The 16501-nt window shown below is 34.7% G+C and overlaps 1 protein-coding gene across 2 annotated transcripts in view; it reads left to right on the forward strand.

Annotated features, from left to right (window-relative positions):
- LOC145268820 (V-type proton ATPase 116 kDa subunit a1-like) overlaps positions 1–16501 on the forward strand; it is a 156073-nt gene that overhangs the window by 48638 nt on the left and 90934 nt on the right. For both annotated transcript variants that reach the window (XM_080124461.1, XM_080124462.1), the window contains exons 2-3: positions 9601–9790; positions 13304–13382. In XM_080124461.1, the coding sequence (XP_079980587.1) occupies positions 9677–9790; positions 13304–13382 (193 nt within the window). In that variant the 5' untranslated portion in view covers positions 9601–9676. The remainder of the gene's footprint in view (positions 1–9600; positions 9791–13303; positions 13383–16501) is intronic.

The following is a 16501-nucleotide window of genomic DNA, read 5'->3' on the forward strand; positions in this document are numbered from 1 at the left end:
CACGTGTAAGGTCACAGTAGTAACGAGAACAAAAGGATCCAAGAAGATATATTTAGATGAGTTTCCAGTTAGATACAGTTGAAGGCAGGTTATGGTATGTAATGGCCTCTCAAGCATCTTTGCCGATCTTTGAGTGGTTCTGAAGCTATTGTTTCATAGATGAATTCTCCTGGGTTACAGCGCACAGTGTGACCAAACCAACAAAGTCTCCTCTTTAAAAAAAAGTTTTTTTAAGAAGGATGATCCTGCAACTTGCCCAGATTTGAGTATTGGAATATGTGAGGGGAAGGAGATAAATAACTACAAAGTGATTACCATCTGAACTGACAAACCTACTGTTGGACACTGCAGAGGTGTATAGATGGACGTTGTTTTACATTCTTGTGTCCTATAAAAATGACCTGAATTGTAATTATCACCAAAACACAAAGAAAGATTTACATTCTAGGTCGGGAAGTAGAATAAAGACAAAAAAAAAAAATTTTTTTTAAATATTCACATTTCAGGAATGTTAATCGATGTCTTAATAGGATACGAATAACATAAACAAACAGAGGGATAAAGAGTAGGTCACGGTTTGACACAGTAAAACACAGGTTGTTGCTTGTACCATATACGGCATAATCGTGCTGACACACCGGTTCTTGTCAGATCACCGAAGTTAAGCAACGTTGAGCTTGGTTAGTACCAGATGGGTGACGATTTGGGAATTCTAGGCGCTGTCCTTGGCCCTGTCGGTGGGGCATTAGAATACACCGACTGCCCCCCCTCCTCCTGCAGAGGGTAAAAGTCCCTCAATGGGGGTCCTGGATATGACCTTAATCTATATCCAGTGGTGAGGTCCCAGCTTGTGGGATTTGGGGAGTGTGGAGCCACCCTTTAATTACCATTGCTCCCAGGTCCACTCTGACCCAGAGTGGTAGTACCTGTTAGGGTTCCAACTATGGGTTAAATAGAAACCGACTTGAAAACAACAAATATATTCTATTAAAAATTTTTTTTCTTCAAAATCTTTGGATTCGGCATTAAATAACCCGAAAAGGGTTGATATGCCGTAAAACAAAAACAACCAACCAATCCAGTCGTCCTGTATAGACACTTCACTTGCCACTAGTATTCAACAATGTTGACTCAGGAGAGGTGTGCTACAAAAAATTTCACGTGCATGCACCTCTTTCGTGGATATCCATAGTCTGTCAAAGACTGAAGGAGCCTGCTGCTTATGCCAGACCAAGAGAACTTTAAGAGATCAAGATGTATTGATCAACCAACTGACGAACATAGTCTCAACAGAAAACTAAGATATGGGCATTAGCGAGTGGAGGGTTGATGGTGTCAGAGTACAATTGATGTTTACAGTTTGTGTTGTGCCGCCAATATGAGAGACAACGACCTGGCCAGAAGATGGAGAAGAAAACCATGCACGTGACATTGAGATGAGTTATGTGGAGCAAGCAGGGTAGCACACATATCACAATTTGGTAATTGTGGAGAATTTGAACCCGACGTAACTGTTTGCTCGACTTTGTTTAGAACATGACGTCATGCAGACGGGTTTGACTAATCTGATGAGACACCGATCAACGCATGGCAAAGTGGCAGACGGTCTTTAGAGAAAATATTGGGCTGAAAAAAAAAAAAATCAATGGGACCAGCCGGAAGCTTCTCGACAGTTATCTTTTTGAGTTTATGTGGAGGCAGTAATTTTGTCTCCATTTTAAACCAAATATCAAAAAGCTACCTGGTTGGGTTCGCGAAGTTTCTTCCACATCCGCTGTCTCTACTCACTCGACTTTGACATCGTTTGATGTGACCGTAGGAAAGGCTATCTATTCCTAAAGGACTATCCTGGCTGTCTTAATTTAATAATAATAATAAAAAAAAATCAGTTGCCCAGCCCCACCCTACAGAAAAACAAGTGAAGTATGTATGGTCCCCTGTGAATGCACAGTGAACGACGCATAAAAAAATGCATAAGTTCAGCATTTGCCCCCCCCCCAAATCATTTAGCCCCAAAAGTTCCCTGGGGACGTTAAACCCTGGTGAAAATGAACAAACGGTGCAATTTTAGGCCTTAACATATGTAAATTTGAGTTCTACACCATGCAAAAAAAAAATGACTAAGTCCATCATTTGCGCCCCCCCCCAACCTTTAACCCCCAAAGTTCCCAAAACCTTAACATATTTAAATTTGAGTTCAGCACCATGCAAAACTGCTAAATAGACATAGACAGAAAATTTTGGACAAATATGGTAAAATAGTCCAAAAAATGGAGTGTTTTTATTAGCCCTAAAAGAGCCCCTGGGGCACACCCAAGGGTTATCGCGAAGTATAGAAAAAGAAAATTATATAGAAATCCGTTAGTTACAACTTTTTAGAAAGTTTTATAAAAATCAGTTTAATTTTTTTAATAAGCACAAAAGTGTCAATTTTAGCCATTTTAATCCGAAAGGCACCCCTGGCAGGGGGAAACCAGAATTTTCACAGAAAATCTGTTCGGTTACCTTTTTACTCATATCATGTTTAATGTTTGTGCAAAATTTAAAAAATTCCGATGCATTATCATTGAGAAAAGTACGAACAGACAAGGGTGAATTTACAGGTCCACCCTCCTTTTGTCGGGGACCAAAAAAATGTTCATGAAAAGAAAAAAAATACATGAAAGTGCATAAGTTTTTTTTTTTTTTTTAAAAACCTTTGTTAAAAAAACGATGAAAAACACACAAAGTTTTCTTATTAGTTTTGTTCAATTTTGTTTGCCCAAAAACATTGGTTGGGAAAAAAAAAAAAAAAATTGCTTTTTTCACTTAAAAAAAAATTTCTTATAAGAATAGAACAGAAATCGTTATGGTAGACTGTTTCTTTTTTTATTTATTTTTTCTGGTTTTATTATATTTAAATGTTTTCTTGGGTTTGTATTACTGTACACAGATTCAAAAAAGTTGTCAAAAAACAAATATGTAACAAATAAATGTAACCAAAGGCAAGATAAGTTACTTTTCTACCTAACTGGATATTTTTAGTGTTTTTATTCAATGTAACATGTTTATTCAGCTCGAAAAACAATGTTTACTGATGTATCGGAAAATTTCAAATGGTGCCTGACGCTCTCTTTTACACGGTAAGTTTGGGAAAAAGAATTAAAAATAAAAAAATATGCAAAATACTGTTAAAAACATGCCGAATATATGTCGGCCTATGTTACGGTAATATATTGAGCGAGTTTTTAATCATATTTTGTCTAGTTTTTTATTTATAACTCATTTTCCCAAACTTACCATGTTAAAAAAAAGAGTCGGGCGCCATTTTAAATTTTCCAATGCATCGGTAAACATTGTATGATTTTCGAGCTGAATAAACATGTTACATTAAATAAAAACACTAAAAACATATCCAATTAGGTAGAAAAGTAACTTATCTTGCCTTTGATAACATTTGTTTTTTGACAACTTTTTCGAATCTGTGTACAGTAATACAAACCCGTTTTCTTCAGTATTTTACTTGAGTGGCATTGTTACGCTTGAATAATCGGTGACGCTCAGTGAAGACCAACAGTTGACGTCATGTTAATTTTATTTTTTTATTTCGGACTATTAGTCTCATCTTTATTAGTTGTTGTTTTTGGATCGTGGCGCAGTTGATAGAGACGTTAAATCTCTACGGTTCCAGATGAGCATTGTCTGAAGATAGCGGTTTCAATCCCACCCAAAGCGTGCCAGAGGTAATTGGTCAAAAATGTGGTGAGACGACAACAATTATGGATGGCAGTGATGGCTGAGAATGCAGTTAGGAGATTCGAAGTTCCTATCCGTCGCGGTTACCACCTGACGAAGGCCAGAGGAAGTTGGCCGAAACGTTGTGAACCAATAAAAAGATCCAAAAACAACAACTAATAAAGGATGAGACTAATAGTCAGAAATAAAAAAAAAAAAAAAAAAAAAAAAAATTAACATATAATGCTCATCTCAAAAAATGAATTCCAATTAAGGAATAATATATATAGGTTGACGTCATGTTCTGAGCAAAGCTGAGTGGCCAGTTATTCTGCACAAGTATGCACAATTTTCGTAAATTTTTTTTTTTGTATTTCATTTTTTATAGTTTGCAGTGGATTCCATAGTCTGAGAAAGTATCCATGATCTCAGTCACACATCTCCCCCCCCCATCATCCCCCCCCCTTCACTCCCCCCATTCACCCCCCCCCCGTCTCTTCTGGAACAAAATAAATTTATCAGTTGAACTTTGCTTTTTACCATTGATATGAGAAAAAAAAAACAAACAAACAAACAAAAAAAAACTTAAGTATTGCACTTAAACCTGCTCTTTTCATCTTTGATACACATACCCCCCCCTCACACCTGCCCCCTCAACCAACCACAATACCCATCCAACCACTCTTATTGTTATTTATTTTTATCCTTTATTCCCAGAGAGAGAAAACTCACCTGGGAAAATTCAAATTAATAGCTAATTGTTTGCTGAAGCATCACTCACCTTAAGCAGGTTGAACTAGTTTCCTCCAAAGGAAGAAATTTCATGGGAGTATGTTATTCACACGCAGTCCAGTCACATGTATATCTCCGTCAGAGATGGTCCTGCATATGACCTAAAACTATATCCGATGGTGAGGCCCCCACCTTGCGGGCCTTAGGGAGTGTGGAGCCACCCTTTAATTGCCATTGCTCCCAGGTTCACTCTGACCCGGAGTGGTAGTACCTGTTAGGGTCCCAATTATGGGTTAAATAGAATCTGACTTAAAAAAAATATATATATATATATATATACTCCATTAAAAATTGTTCCTCAAAATAACTAGATTCGGCATTAAATAACCTGAAAAAGGTTGATATGCCGTAAAACAAAAACAACCAACCAACTGTCAGAGATGATGACGATGTTAAGTTTTTTTTTTGTTTTTTTTTCAGCTCTTCGGTAATCTAATGAGAACTGTTGTGTCAATGTGATTACATCATATTTGTAAATCACGTTTCTCTCATTTAAGCAGGCGGAAGTGTTAAGTTTGCGTGGGCCAAATTAAAAATCCTCAGTTTTTATTTCAAGTTTTTTTGATTTTTTTTTTTTTTTTTTTTTTACATAGGCATCACCACTTATCAAGGCCAAGAGGCCACTCGAGGATAAGGATTAAAGAGTGTACAGTAGAAATTGGATAATACAGTAATTGTTAGTAATGGGAATTCGTTAAACTTGTTAACTTATATGGAACGGCTCATCAAAAATTTGTTTATGTTAGACTTGAAGACAACCATATTGTAGTCAGCTGGAAAGCAGGAAAACAGAAGACAATTCCATAGGAGTGCAGTTCTAAAAAGGCAGCTTTGCTCATGGAATCTACGTTTAGGTTTAGGCACAGATAAAGAGTAGGGGAAATTACAGATAGTGTTTTCTGCTAGACGGGTGTTTCTTGTGAAAGTTTGGTGAGGGCGGGGGGGGGGCATAGATTGGCGCTCAGCCGAGCACTTGCCATGAAAATAACGATAAAGCAACATGTCTTCTGTGAGAAAGAGGTTGCAGAAAAGAGAAAAGGACATCCCCTATGAGACTATGGTGAGCTACGATGTTCACTCTTTCGCTGCCGGAAATTCAAGTGCCCCGAGACGTTTTCTGCCATTTTAGTTTTCCCTTTTGTTATTCACACTTTTGCTGTATGTTGTCTTTTATAATTTTGTTATGAAGATAGGTTTTTATGTTAAAAATTTTTTTTTTTTTTTTTTTTTTTTTGAAAAGTAGATTTTTATATTCAGAAGGATTTGTTTTATCGTTTTCATACAAAAATTTTTTTATTTTTGTTGAATTTCCATAGTTTTTCGCGACCTTGGTGAAATTGTTTCTTGAGTTTTTTTATTTACTTTTGTTGAAATTCACATCAAAAGTTGGTTATTTGAAGTATTAGAAGGCAGTTTTTTTGTTTGTTTGTTGGTCCATGGTGAATTTGTAGTGAAATTATTTCTTGGGTTTTCATTTTGTTTAGTTTCATTGAAATTCACATCAAAAGATTGGTTACTTGAAGCATCAGAAGATAGCCTTTTTTTTTTTTTATAGAAATGTTTGCGTGTTCAAAATAATCACGTCGGTGGGTCGCCAGTTTTGGCCTTTTCCAATGTTTCTTACATTTGTTTATTATTTATTAATTAATTTTATTATTATTGTGGGGAAAAGAAGTAAAGAGAGCAAGACAGAGTCGAATTTACGATGTTCTTTCGTAGAAAATATATCAACAAAATAAATACAGTTAACTCTCAATTTATAAAAAAAGATTTATTACTTTTAGGAAATATTTCAATGAAAATAATAGTTCATTTATGAGTGAACAAAAGGGGGGAATTAGTTGAGATTAAGGAAGTTTTAAAATAATTGTTTACATAAAATTAATTAAAAATGAGCATGCGATAATAGAAGGGGGAATACAAAAGTTAGTTACTGTGTCTGTGTGTTCGCCCACATTGTTTTATCAGCCGACTCGCCTGCTACGTTCACAGTGTTGTCGCGTTAGTTTTGAGCTGCAGACAGTAGTGATATATATATCTTTCAACACTATCTCTGAATTTTTGTTAACTGCGCTTTTTTTGGAAAAATACAGAGGTTTTTAAAGATTTTCACCGGCTCCCAGACACATAATTTCCGACAGCCCGGAAAACTCTCTGATTGGTCAAAAAAAAATCAAAACATTGAACCTCCAGAGCAATTCAGTAAAAAGAAAAAGGGCGCCTCTAGCCGCTTGCGCAAAAAACGTCTCGGGGCACTTGAATTTCCGGCAGCGAAAGAGTGAACATCGTAGCTCACCATAAGACTACGAAGTCTATTTTGAACTCTATCAAGGCAGGATAAGTTCTTTCTAGCAGCTCCTGCCTAAATGTGTGCGGAGAGAGAAAACCAGGGTCGCTTGTCTTGTCTTGTTGTACTACAGCATGTCGTACAGACTGGGGACGATATTTATCCAAACTTTCAGGAGATTAGAAAATGATCTTGGGTTGACTTTTGGCAGCCTTGGAACTCTTTCTTTCCTTATTTTATCCTTTAGTCCTTGCATTCCATAAGAAATGTTTCTGACAAAAGGGGAAGAATTGCTGTTTTGTGTCGGAATTCATCCATGTAATGGTGAAAAGTAGAAAATGGATTTTGGGTAATTCTCACTTCCCTTATTTTTTCCTTTAGTCCTCACATTCCCTCAGCGATGTTACTGATTTCTAGGTCAGTATTTGAATGATATGGTTAAGTGGCAGTTTTAGTCATTTAGAACGGCTTTAAAGCTTCACTGCTCACTCATTTTTCAACCAAATTTCCAACAATTATTACAGTTTATAGATCACCTTCGCAGCTATATTATGAAAAAAATTTTTTCAATTTTCGTTTAGTTAAACAAAAGTTATGATGAATTTTCTGGTGTTCAAAATCGTAAAAAAAAAGCGTAAGGTGGTGAGCAACGTTTTTTATGACTGGTTTCCATAGCAACCATGTCGCTTCAGCGATTACTGTTGCTTTCATGAAAAGAAAAGAAACAGATGTCACAAAGAATGAAAGGGAGATAATTGAGGGGATTTTATTGAAGCAGACGAGTGCCATACATTGTTATTACATATGTGTATGTTTATGGAGGACAAAAAAAATAAGACTGAAATAAAATAAAGAACAAGGGATTTTCGTGGAAACCTGGAAAAATTATGGATTACAATACAAAAATGCGAGCATGAAAAGTAATATGGTTAAGCTTAAACATGGAAAAGTAAAGGACTAGTTGTTAAAACTGGAAAAGGAAAGGGCAAGATATTCTAGTAAAAGATATAATAAATTTATAACTTAAAATATTGCAGCATTATGATTTTTTTTTTTTAATTCAATTTATAACATTATATAATCAAATTTGAAATTTTGTACAAACATTAGTCATAGTGAAAGTAAATTTTTCACTCATAGTGAGGGGCTTTGCATGTTCAGCTTGTTGATTGGATGATCAAAATTATTTAATACTGAATTGTCATCTATATATATATAAAAGCGAAAATGTATGTATGTATGTATGTATGTATGTACGCTTTTCCTCGATGTCCACAAAAGGCTTCTTTCAGAGAAGTGCCTGCTCGGTTCACAACTTAAAACTTTTTATATCATCTATAAATTGTAATATCTCAGAGTTACACACGGAGCTCGCCTGTCTATTTAATTTTATTGACTTTCAAACGTTAATCATTCAACATTTCCCGCATCGGCACACGTTACATTTGGTTTTCGGTATAAAAAAAAGCGAAACTCGACTCTAATCACAGGCCGAAAGCCAGTGGTCTCAAGAGAGCTAAGTAACGTTTGTTCAATGTCGACTTCATCATATCAGACTGTAGCTTTCATTTCGCTCCTCCTAATAAACAGGGAGCGGGTTTTTAACAACAAACAAACCGATTTATTCACCTCATTCAAAACTGTCACGCACAAAATGCTTACTGCTAAATACCTATCGCCGTCACATCAATCAAAATCGTACACCTGTTGTTTTTTTTTTTTGTTTTTTTTTTTTTTTTTAACACTTTACTATTTTCCAACTGCGCGTCGTGAAGGCTTCGGTTTTTTTTCACATTTTCGGGGTTTTTTCACATACCCCGAAAAACATCCGGGCAACGCCAGGTACCCCTCGCTATCTATAAATATAAAAGCGAATCACTTTTCAAAGCTTTTTATATAACGCCTTAATGATAATATCTGAGTTAACAACCGGGGTCGCCTGTCTATTTAATTTGCTCGACTTTCAAAAGATAAATATTCAAGATTTGCATGGTACATTAAGCTTTTTCATATAAAAAAGAAGTGAACAGACTCGCGGTAAATAAAACACTGTCCCACACTCAAAGTTGACGTAATTAAGTCGTCAAAAACGGGCACTTTTTTTTATTTTCCAACTGCGCATCAAGGCTTTTTTTTTTTTTTTTAAGCAAACACCAGGCCAACAATTTTTGTTTTCATTTACCCCAAAACACACACACCTCCAAACACCCAGGCAATGCCGGGTATCCCCCGCTAGTCTATAATATAAATCTCACCTGTCTGTTTAAATGTATGTATGTATGTATGTCTGCCTAAAACATTTGACACAGGTGACGGATTTTCACAAGATCGGTATTATTTCGAATATCGGAAAATTGGCCCAAAACATTAATTCCTTCACCCTCGACTGGGCACTTTTCTACAAGGAGAGGTTGCTGTTTTTTCGATATTTTCAGGAAGTCATCCCTTCTTTTCGATTGACTAGCCTTAATTTAAACCTTTGCAACTTCCAGTTTGGTGATGGATGCAATGGCAAAGACATCACGTTTTTTTTTGTTTTTTTTCCACATTCTTTTCCTCCTTTGCGGTACAGGTTCGAGCCTGCCCGTCTACCACTTGTTTTTTTTTTTTTTTTTTTTTTTTTTTTTTACTCAACACACCTCCAGGCACCCAGGCTAGTTTTTATATGCTCCACTCATCTGTGTAGAGCTTTCTTTATCTGCTAGGTTTACTGTATGAAGATTTCTTATATTTATCATTACACATATATATATATATTTTTTTTTATTTATTTACATTTCTTAATTTTGTTTGTTTTAAATTTTCAGGTGCTGCTGCTGTTGATTTTTTTTTTTTTTTTTTTAAATTGAACCCAAACTGCTGAATTAATTTTAAAGTTTCAAGATGTCGATGTTTCGGAGTGAAGAGATGACCTTGTGTCAACTGTTTTTACAGTCCGAGGCTGCATATGCTGTCGTCTCTGAACTTGGTGAACTTGGAATGGTACAATTCCGAGATGTGAGTATTCCCTTTATGTATTCCAACACCGCCTCGGTCAAATTCTGAGGAAAAAAAAAAAAAAAAATTGTGAAAGTAATTATGAAAATATGTAAATACAGACATTAAGAACAAAAAATCACTGTTTCTCTCAGCTGTAAGCTAAACTATTTACCAGAGAAGAAATCTTTTCACATACAAATCAGATTTACTGCTGGAAACCTTTTGTTTAGTTTCCAATTTTTGTTGGGGACTCATTTTTGAACCCTGTTGATGCATGGGTGAATGGTGGCTCTGTAGAGATGCAGGATACTCTCAGGGCTGAATAGGTTTCTCGCATGGTAGAGGGAGCCTACCTTCTTTGCAGCAGTCTTGGCAATGTTTTCAATGTATTTGTTCTAATTCACCATTGCTTCCATTCAGTCTTTAAAAACAATGGATACCCACTGTAAAGGTAGCTGCACGTGTAATTGTGAGGCAAAGGTTGCGCAATTTCCAATTACACCTTTCCTGAATCTGCACTGCTCGAGTCCAGTGTCAAGGAGAACTGCTAGATGACTGGAAACAATGCTGAGATAAGCGGAGAGCACATACAGCATCTAGAATTCCCAAATGGTTACTCATTTTAGTACTGACCAGGCACAATGTTGCTTAACTTTGATCAAACTAGAACTGGTGTGTCATCATAATTATTCTGTATATTTAATGTTCATGTTGCGTGTGAATATTAAGCTGAAGAGTTTGAAGGATGAGCTCTTAGAGTATTATTACTCATAGAAATTTGTAGTTGAAAATGTTTCTTCGAAACAAAGGAAAGTAGTTTATTCTTAGTAGCATTAAATGTTGCCATCCATGTGTCGGTCTTCCCTGTTTTACTAGTATATTGTAGTTTTAGTTTTTCATATTTCTTGTGTGAATAGATTTCTTGCATGATAGAGAGAGTTCATCTTTTCATAAGTCTTGGCAATGTCTTCAATGCCTTTGTTTCAAGTAAATAAAGGCAAGTAGCTTAGTCTTAGTAGCATTAAATGCTACTATCCAAGTCTTCCCTGTTTTGCTAGTATGTTTTTATTTTAGTTCTTCATGTTCCAATCATTTTTTCCTCTGCCATCGTTTGTCTGTAGTTGGATCTGTTTTTTCAAATTTGGTTCTAGTCTGGGTTTTGTTGGTCTATGCTTATGTGTTTTTATATTTTAAGCTAAAAAAGAACATGAGTTTACAAAATAAAATATTTTTAGAACACGGATTTACAAAATAAAAATATTTTTAGAACACGGATTTACAAAATAAAAATATTTTTAGAACACGGATTTACAAAATAAAAATATTTTTAGAACACGGATTTACAAAATAAAAATATTTTTAGAACACGGATTTACAAAATAAAAATATTTTTAGAACACGGATTTACAAAATAAAAATATTTTTAGAACACGGATTTACAAAATAAAAATATTTTTAGAACACGGATTTACAAAATAAAAATATTTTTAGAACACGGATTTACAAAATAAAAATATTTTTAGAACACGGATTTACAAAATAAAAATATTTTTAGAACACGGATTTACAAAATAAAAATATTTTTAGAACACGGATTTACAAAATAAAAATATTTTTAGAACACGGATTTACAAAATAAAAATATTTTTAGAACACGGATTTACAAAATAAAAATATTTTTAGAACACGGATTTACAAAATAAAAATATTTTTAGAACACGGATTTACAAAATAAAAATATTTTTAGAACACGGATTTACAAAATAAAAATATTTTTAGAACACGGATTTACAAAATAAAAATATTTTTAGAACACGGATTTACAAAATAAAAATATTTTTAGAACACGGATTTACAAAATAAAAATATTTTTAGAACACGGATTTACAAAATAAAGTTATTTTAAACATATTTGTGTTATTCAAACTACTGTTTGCATCCCGTTTTGGCCAATGTAACCTCTCACCTTCTCAAAGACAAAAAAGGTTGTGAAAGTTTGTAAGTATAAGCATTTAGTTTGACATTTTTTTTTTTTTTTTTTTTTTTTTTTTTTGTATTCTAGATTCCACTTTTAAGTTTATGCATATACAGCATCAAGTCAGGGGAAGTAACTCAGTTCATTTTATTACAATTAATGGCAGATGTAACACAATCATGGATTTGTCAAAGTACTTCCTGATAACTGTTCATTCAAACTCCTCAATCTAACATTCACAGACGACATGAATTAGAACAAATACATTGAAGACATTGCCAAGATTGCTGCAAAGAAGGTGGGCTCTCTACTATGCTAAAAAAATCACTCCCACTTAACAGTATTCTATATCTTTACAAAAACCACTGTTTGCCTGGAATATTGTTGCCAAAGCTAGGCTGGTGCATATATCACTAGTCTCTCCCTTTTAGGCAGAAATAATAAATTGCTTTTGACTAATTTCCTAAAAGTATTTGGTATAAAATAATTCATGTCGCTAATAGTATTTATTACCTTCTGACATAACAGGAAGTCAGAAAAAAAATGTTCTATTGATTCATTTAAAACATTTTTTTTTTTATTGTTTTACATCCAGAAACACAAAACGGTGCATAAGAAAAACCTGAAGTCCTTCCTAACTACTATTCTTGGTGAACCAAATGCAAAATTTTTTTTTTTTCTTTTTTACACAGTGATCACCACTTATCAAGGCCCGGAAGCCACTCAGGGATAAGGGTTATTGCAAGTACATTACGTTAGTGTGGAGATTTGATGAAGTGTTTACTTAAGGGGGCAGTTCATTAGGAATTTAACATTGGACTTGAAGACATCCAAGTTGTAGTCCGGAGGGAAGCAGGCAGACGGAACAGATTTCCACAGGTGTGCAGTTCTAAGAAAGAAGCTTTGTTCATGGAATCCGCGTTTTGATTTAGGCACAGATACAGAGTGGGGGAAATTTTTCACAGTGGATTCAGCTAGACGGGTGTTTTTCGTGAAAGATTGGCGAGGGGGGACCAGAGATTGCAGTTCAGACGAGCACCTGCCATGGAAATAACGATAAAACAAGGATAGGCTCGCAATTGCACTTAAAAGAACGAGAATACTAAAAAGAGCTCTCGGTTGGTTTCAATAAAAAGCAGGGCAATGTTGGCAGCTGGTTTGGCTGCTCCATACCCAGCATTACAATCTTAAAAAAAAAAAAAAAAAAAAATTGAAAAATTTGTTTAAAAAATTGTGAATCACACCTGTATCGTAGATTCATACAAAGTATAGTATTATTTGCACGTATGCGTTTAAGGATTCAATTAAAAATAAAGACCTATACTAAGATTAAAAAAAAAAAAAACGTTCAAGTCAGCAAAATAAAGGTTAATTTTGAAAACTAGGCTTGTTTAGATTTAGGATTAAAAATTGTTATAATTGGAAGGAGGAAGAGGGGAAGGAGAAAAGGAAAAATAATTTTTTTGTTTTTCCAGATCTAGCAGACCTTAATTAAGTCTTAATCCAGTCTAAATTCAATATAATCTAAATTTTTTTTTTTTTTTTTTTTTTTTTAGCTGAATCCACATGTCAATGCATTCCAGAGGAAATTCGTTAATGAAGTGCGGCGATGCGAAGAAATGCAAAGAAAAATGCGTAAGTTGTTGTTTCAGAATTTCTGAGGTGAAGATTGATAATTTGGATTTTTAAAAATTAAAAGAAAGTCTAGAGTTTATTAAAAAAAATTTTTTTATTTGAACTTTTAAAAATAATTTTTTAAAATTAAAAAAAAAAAATGTTTATTATTCATACTATTTTTCCCATTTTGGATGTTTTCGTCGATATAACCTCTGACCTTTTTTTTGCTGTTTTTTGTAAGACCTATGAATCTGCACAGAATTTTAAATGTAACCCTTAATTTAATTCACAGGAATAGCATGTTCTCATTCAGTCAGCCATGGCCAGGTAGAAATCTTTAAGTAATTTGCAATTGTATTTGCATGCACTGAGGATTAAGGCATCAACCTCCAGAAAAGTGAGTCCTGGATATGACCTTAAACTATATCCAGTGGTGAGACCCCAGCTTGCGGAGTGTGGAGCCACCCTGTAATTACAATTGCTCCCAGGTCCACTCTGACCCAGACTGGTAGTACCTGTTAGGGTCCCAACTATGGGTTAAATAGAAACAGACTTGAAAACAACAAATATATTCTATTAAAAAATTTTTCTTCCGAATCTTTGGATTCGGCATTAAATAACCCGAAAAGGGTTGATATGCCATAAAACAAAAACAACCAATCCAGAAAAGTGTCACTTAGCACGGAATCGCACTTCGTACTTTATCCATTATGTCACAGATCCTTGTAGATGATTCTAGTATAAAAATTTTGGGAAGTCCTATTTTTATATACCATAATGTGTGGCAATGTCACGTAGACAGCAGTAGCTGCAGTGAAATAGAGAGAGGAGCAGTAGGTGGTAGCAGGACTGGTCATGTCACACAGAGATAGCATGGCAGTAAGACAGAGAGGGTGGAGTGGGAAGGACGTGACAATATGAACAGCAGGAGCAAAGAGCAGACGGCAGAAAATTTCTGCTAACCGGTGACAATTCTGTAAAAAATTATGTAAAATGAAAAGCCCAGACAGGAAGTAAGCGTCTCTCAAAAAAAAAAAAAAAATGAGTTCAAAGTATTTCTTTTATTTGTTTGGCATTTCGATGGGGTCGACAGACGAGACGAAGAAAGAAATGACAACGCCTTCTATAACGTTACATTTAGATGTATAACTTTTTTTTACATGGAGGTCATCACTTATCAAGGCCCAGAAGCCACTCGAGAATAAGGGTTATTGCGTGTACAGTAATCACTGGGATAGTATCTTAGTAATCGTTAGTATTGGAGATTTGATAAAGTGTCTTACTTAAGGGGGCGGTTCATCAGGAATTTGTTTATGTTGAACTTGAAGACCTCCAAGTTGTAGTGAGGTGGGAAACAGGCAAATGGAAGAGAGTTCCACAGGCGTGCACTTGTAATACTTTACTACTTATTACTATATCTTTACTTTTTATATAAAAGGAACTTTGTACGTGTTTGTTCCTTATGGACTTGGAAACAGCTCGGCCAAATTTTTTATTTTAATTTCACATGAAGGTACTTGATGTGTCCGAGAGTGTTCTTGCATAGGTTTTGTATTGGAATGCGTCTGATTAGTATCGAAAATTGATAATCGAAAAAAATCTGATTAAAGAAGGAAATTTGATTTTGTTAACACTTTTATACAACCTAACTTCACAAGTGCATTTGAGAAGTTTTATCAACAGGAAAGTAGAAAAGCCCAGCCTATAAAATCAACTGTAGATTCTTTTATAAGACTGGGGTGCGTTTGAAATGAATGTTTCTTTTTAGAACATAACTAGCATTTCAGCCTGGCATTGCCCGGGTGTTTGGAGGTGTATGTTGAGCAAAAAAAAAAAAAGCAGTCAATTTTTTTAACTTTGACCCCTATTATGACCCCTTAGCAGTTATTGTTCTGGGCTCAAATCAAGTTATTAAGTTAGATCCATGTCCAAGGAACCTATATCTAAATTTTCAAGTGTTTAGATCCAAAATTGACGGAGGAGTTTGGTAGAGTTCTCAAAGGTCAAATCGTTGAATTTTGACCCCTTAACAGCCAAATTTCTGGCTGAAAACCGATCACAAAGATTTTCCCAAATCTCAGTACTCTGTATATCAAATTTCGAGTCTGTAGACTTAAAATTGACAGAGTTATTGCGTAGGGAAATGTACATACACACACACATATTCACTTTTCTAGATATATAGATTGAACCATGATACTTGACTTTTGCATTTTAAACTTGAAGTGAAGCCATTATATATAGATAATGTTATAAAATCGACAGTATGTTCTCTACAGTGCAATGTAAATTAGAATGTATAATGAACTGTCACTACGGGGAGGCACGTGAAGCTTCCTCACAGTACATTGCAGTTAGGGGGGGGGGACCCCTAATTAGAGCAGGCAATCAACTGATTTGATTTAAAAATAGGAGATTTCACCAATTCCAATGACAATAAAAGTATGGGAGGGTGGGACGTTTGTTGATCCTCATTCAACTCTAGACAATGTCAGGTCTCCTTGCTAGTGTATAAATGAAAGCTGAGAAATAAGTTAAGGTAACATTTCCTTATTGTTCTGATAATATAAAGTTCTTATTTACAATGCCTCCTCACAGAACAGTTAGGCACCAGGGTCGTTTTTTTTAACGTGGAGAAAAGGAACAAAAATTAATTGTCAGTCGTGAAGGATTTCTTCTCCACTGAGAGAGAACAAGAAATTAAAGTGCAACATCTGAAGAACAGATACTACACTTTGAGATATTAAATTTTTTATTCACAAGAAAAAAATACAATTGGGGGAAAATGAACAAAAAATTTAGGCACAACACCAACTCAAAAAGAAGAGGGGAGATGGTGCGGTTGGTTGGTCCATCTCGTCTCTGTTGGAAATTTTGATGGATTTCTCTCTCGGCCAGCCTCTTTTATCATGGTTATCCCTGAAGACCAAGAACATCTGCTCTTATGGGGTTAAAGTTATATATAACTTTTATTCCTCGTCTTTCATTTAATCTTATTGTTTGCTCCTCTTAATAGTGTTGAGCTTTTCTTATCTTGATTAGTTTTGCTTTATTAAAGATTTGCTCTTTGATAATATATATATATTTATTTATTATGTATGTATAAGTGAACTTATCTCCTATATAATAATTTTACT

This window comes from Euprymna scolopes, chromosome 44 (assembly GCF_053919585.1).
Source record: "Euprymna scolopes isolate OS-2025 chromosome 44, ASM5391958v1, whole genome shotgun sequence".
Classification (NCBI taxonomy): domain Eukaryota; kingdom Metazoa; phylum Mollusca; class Cephalopoda; order Sepiida; family Sepiolidae; genus Euprymna; species Euprymna scolopes.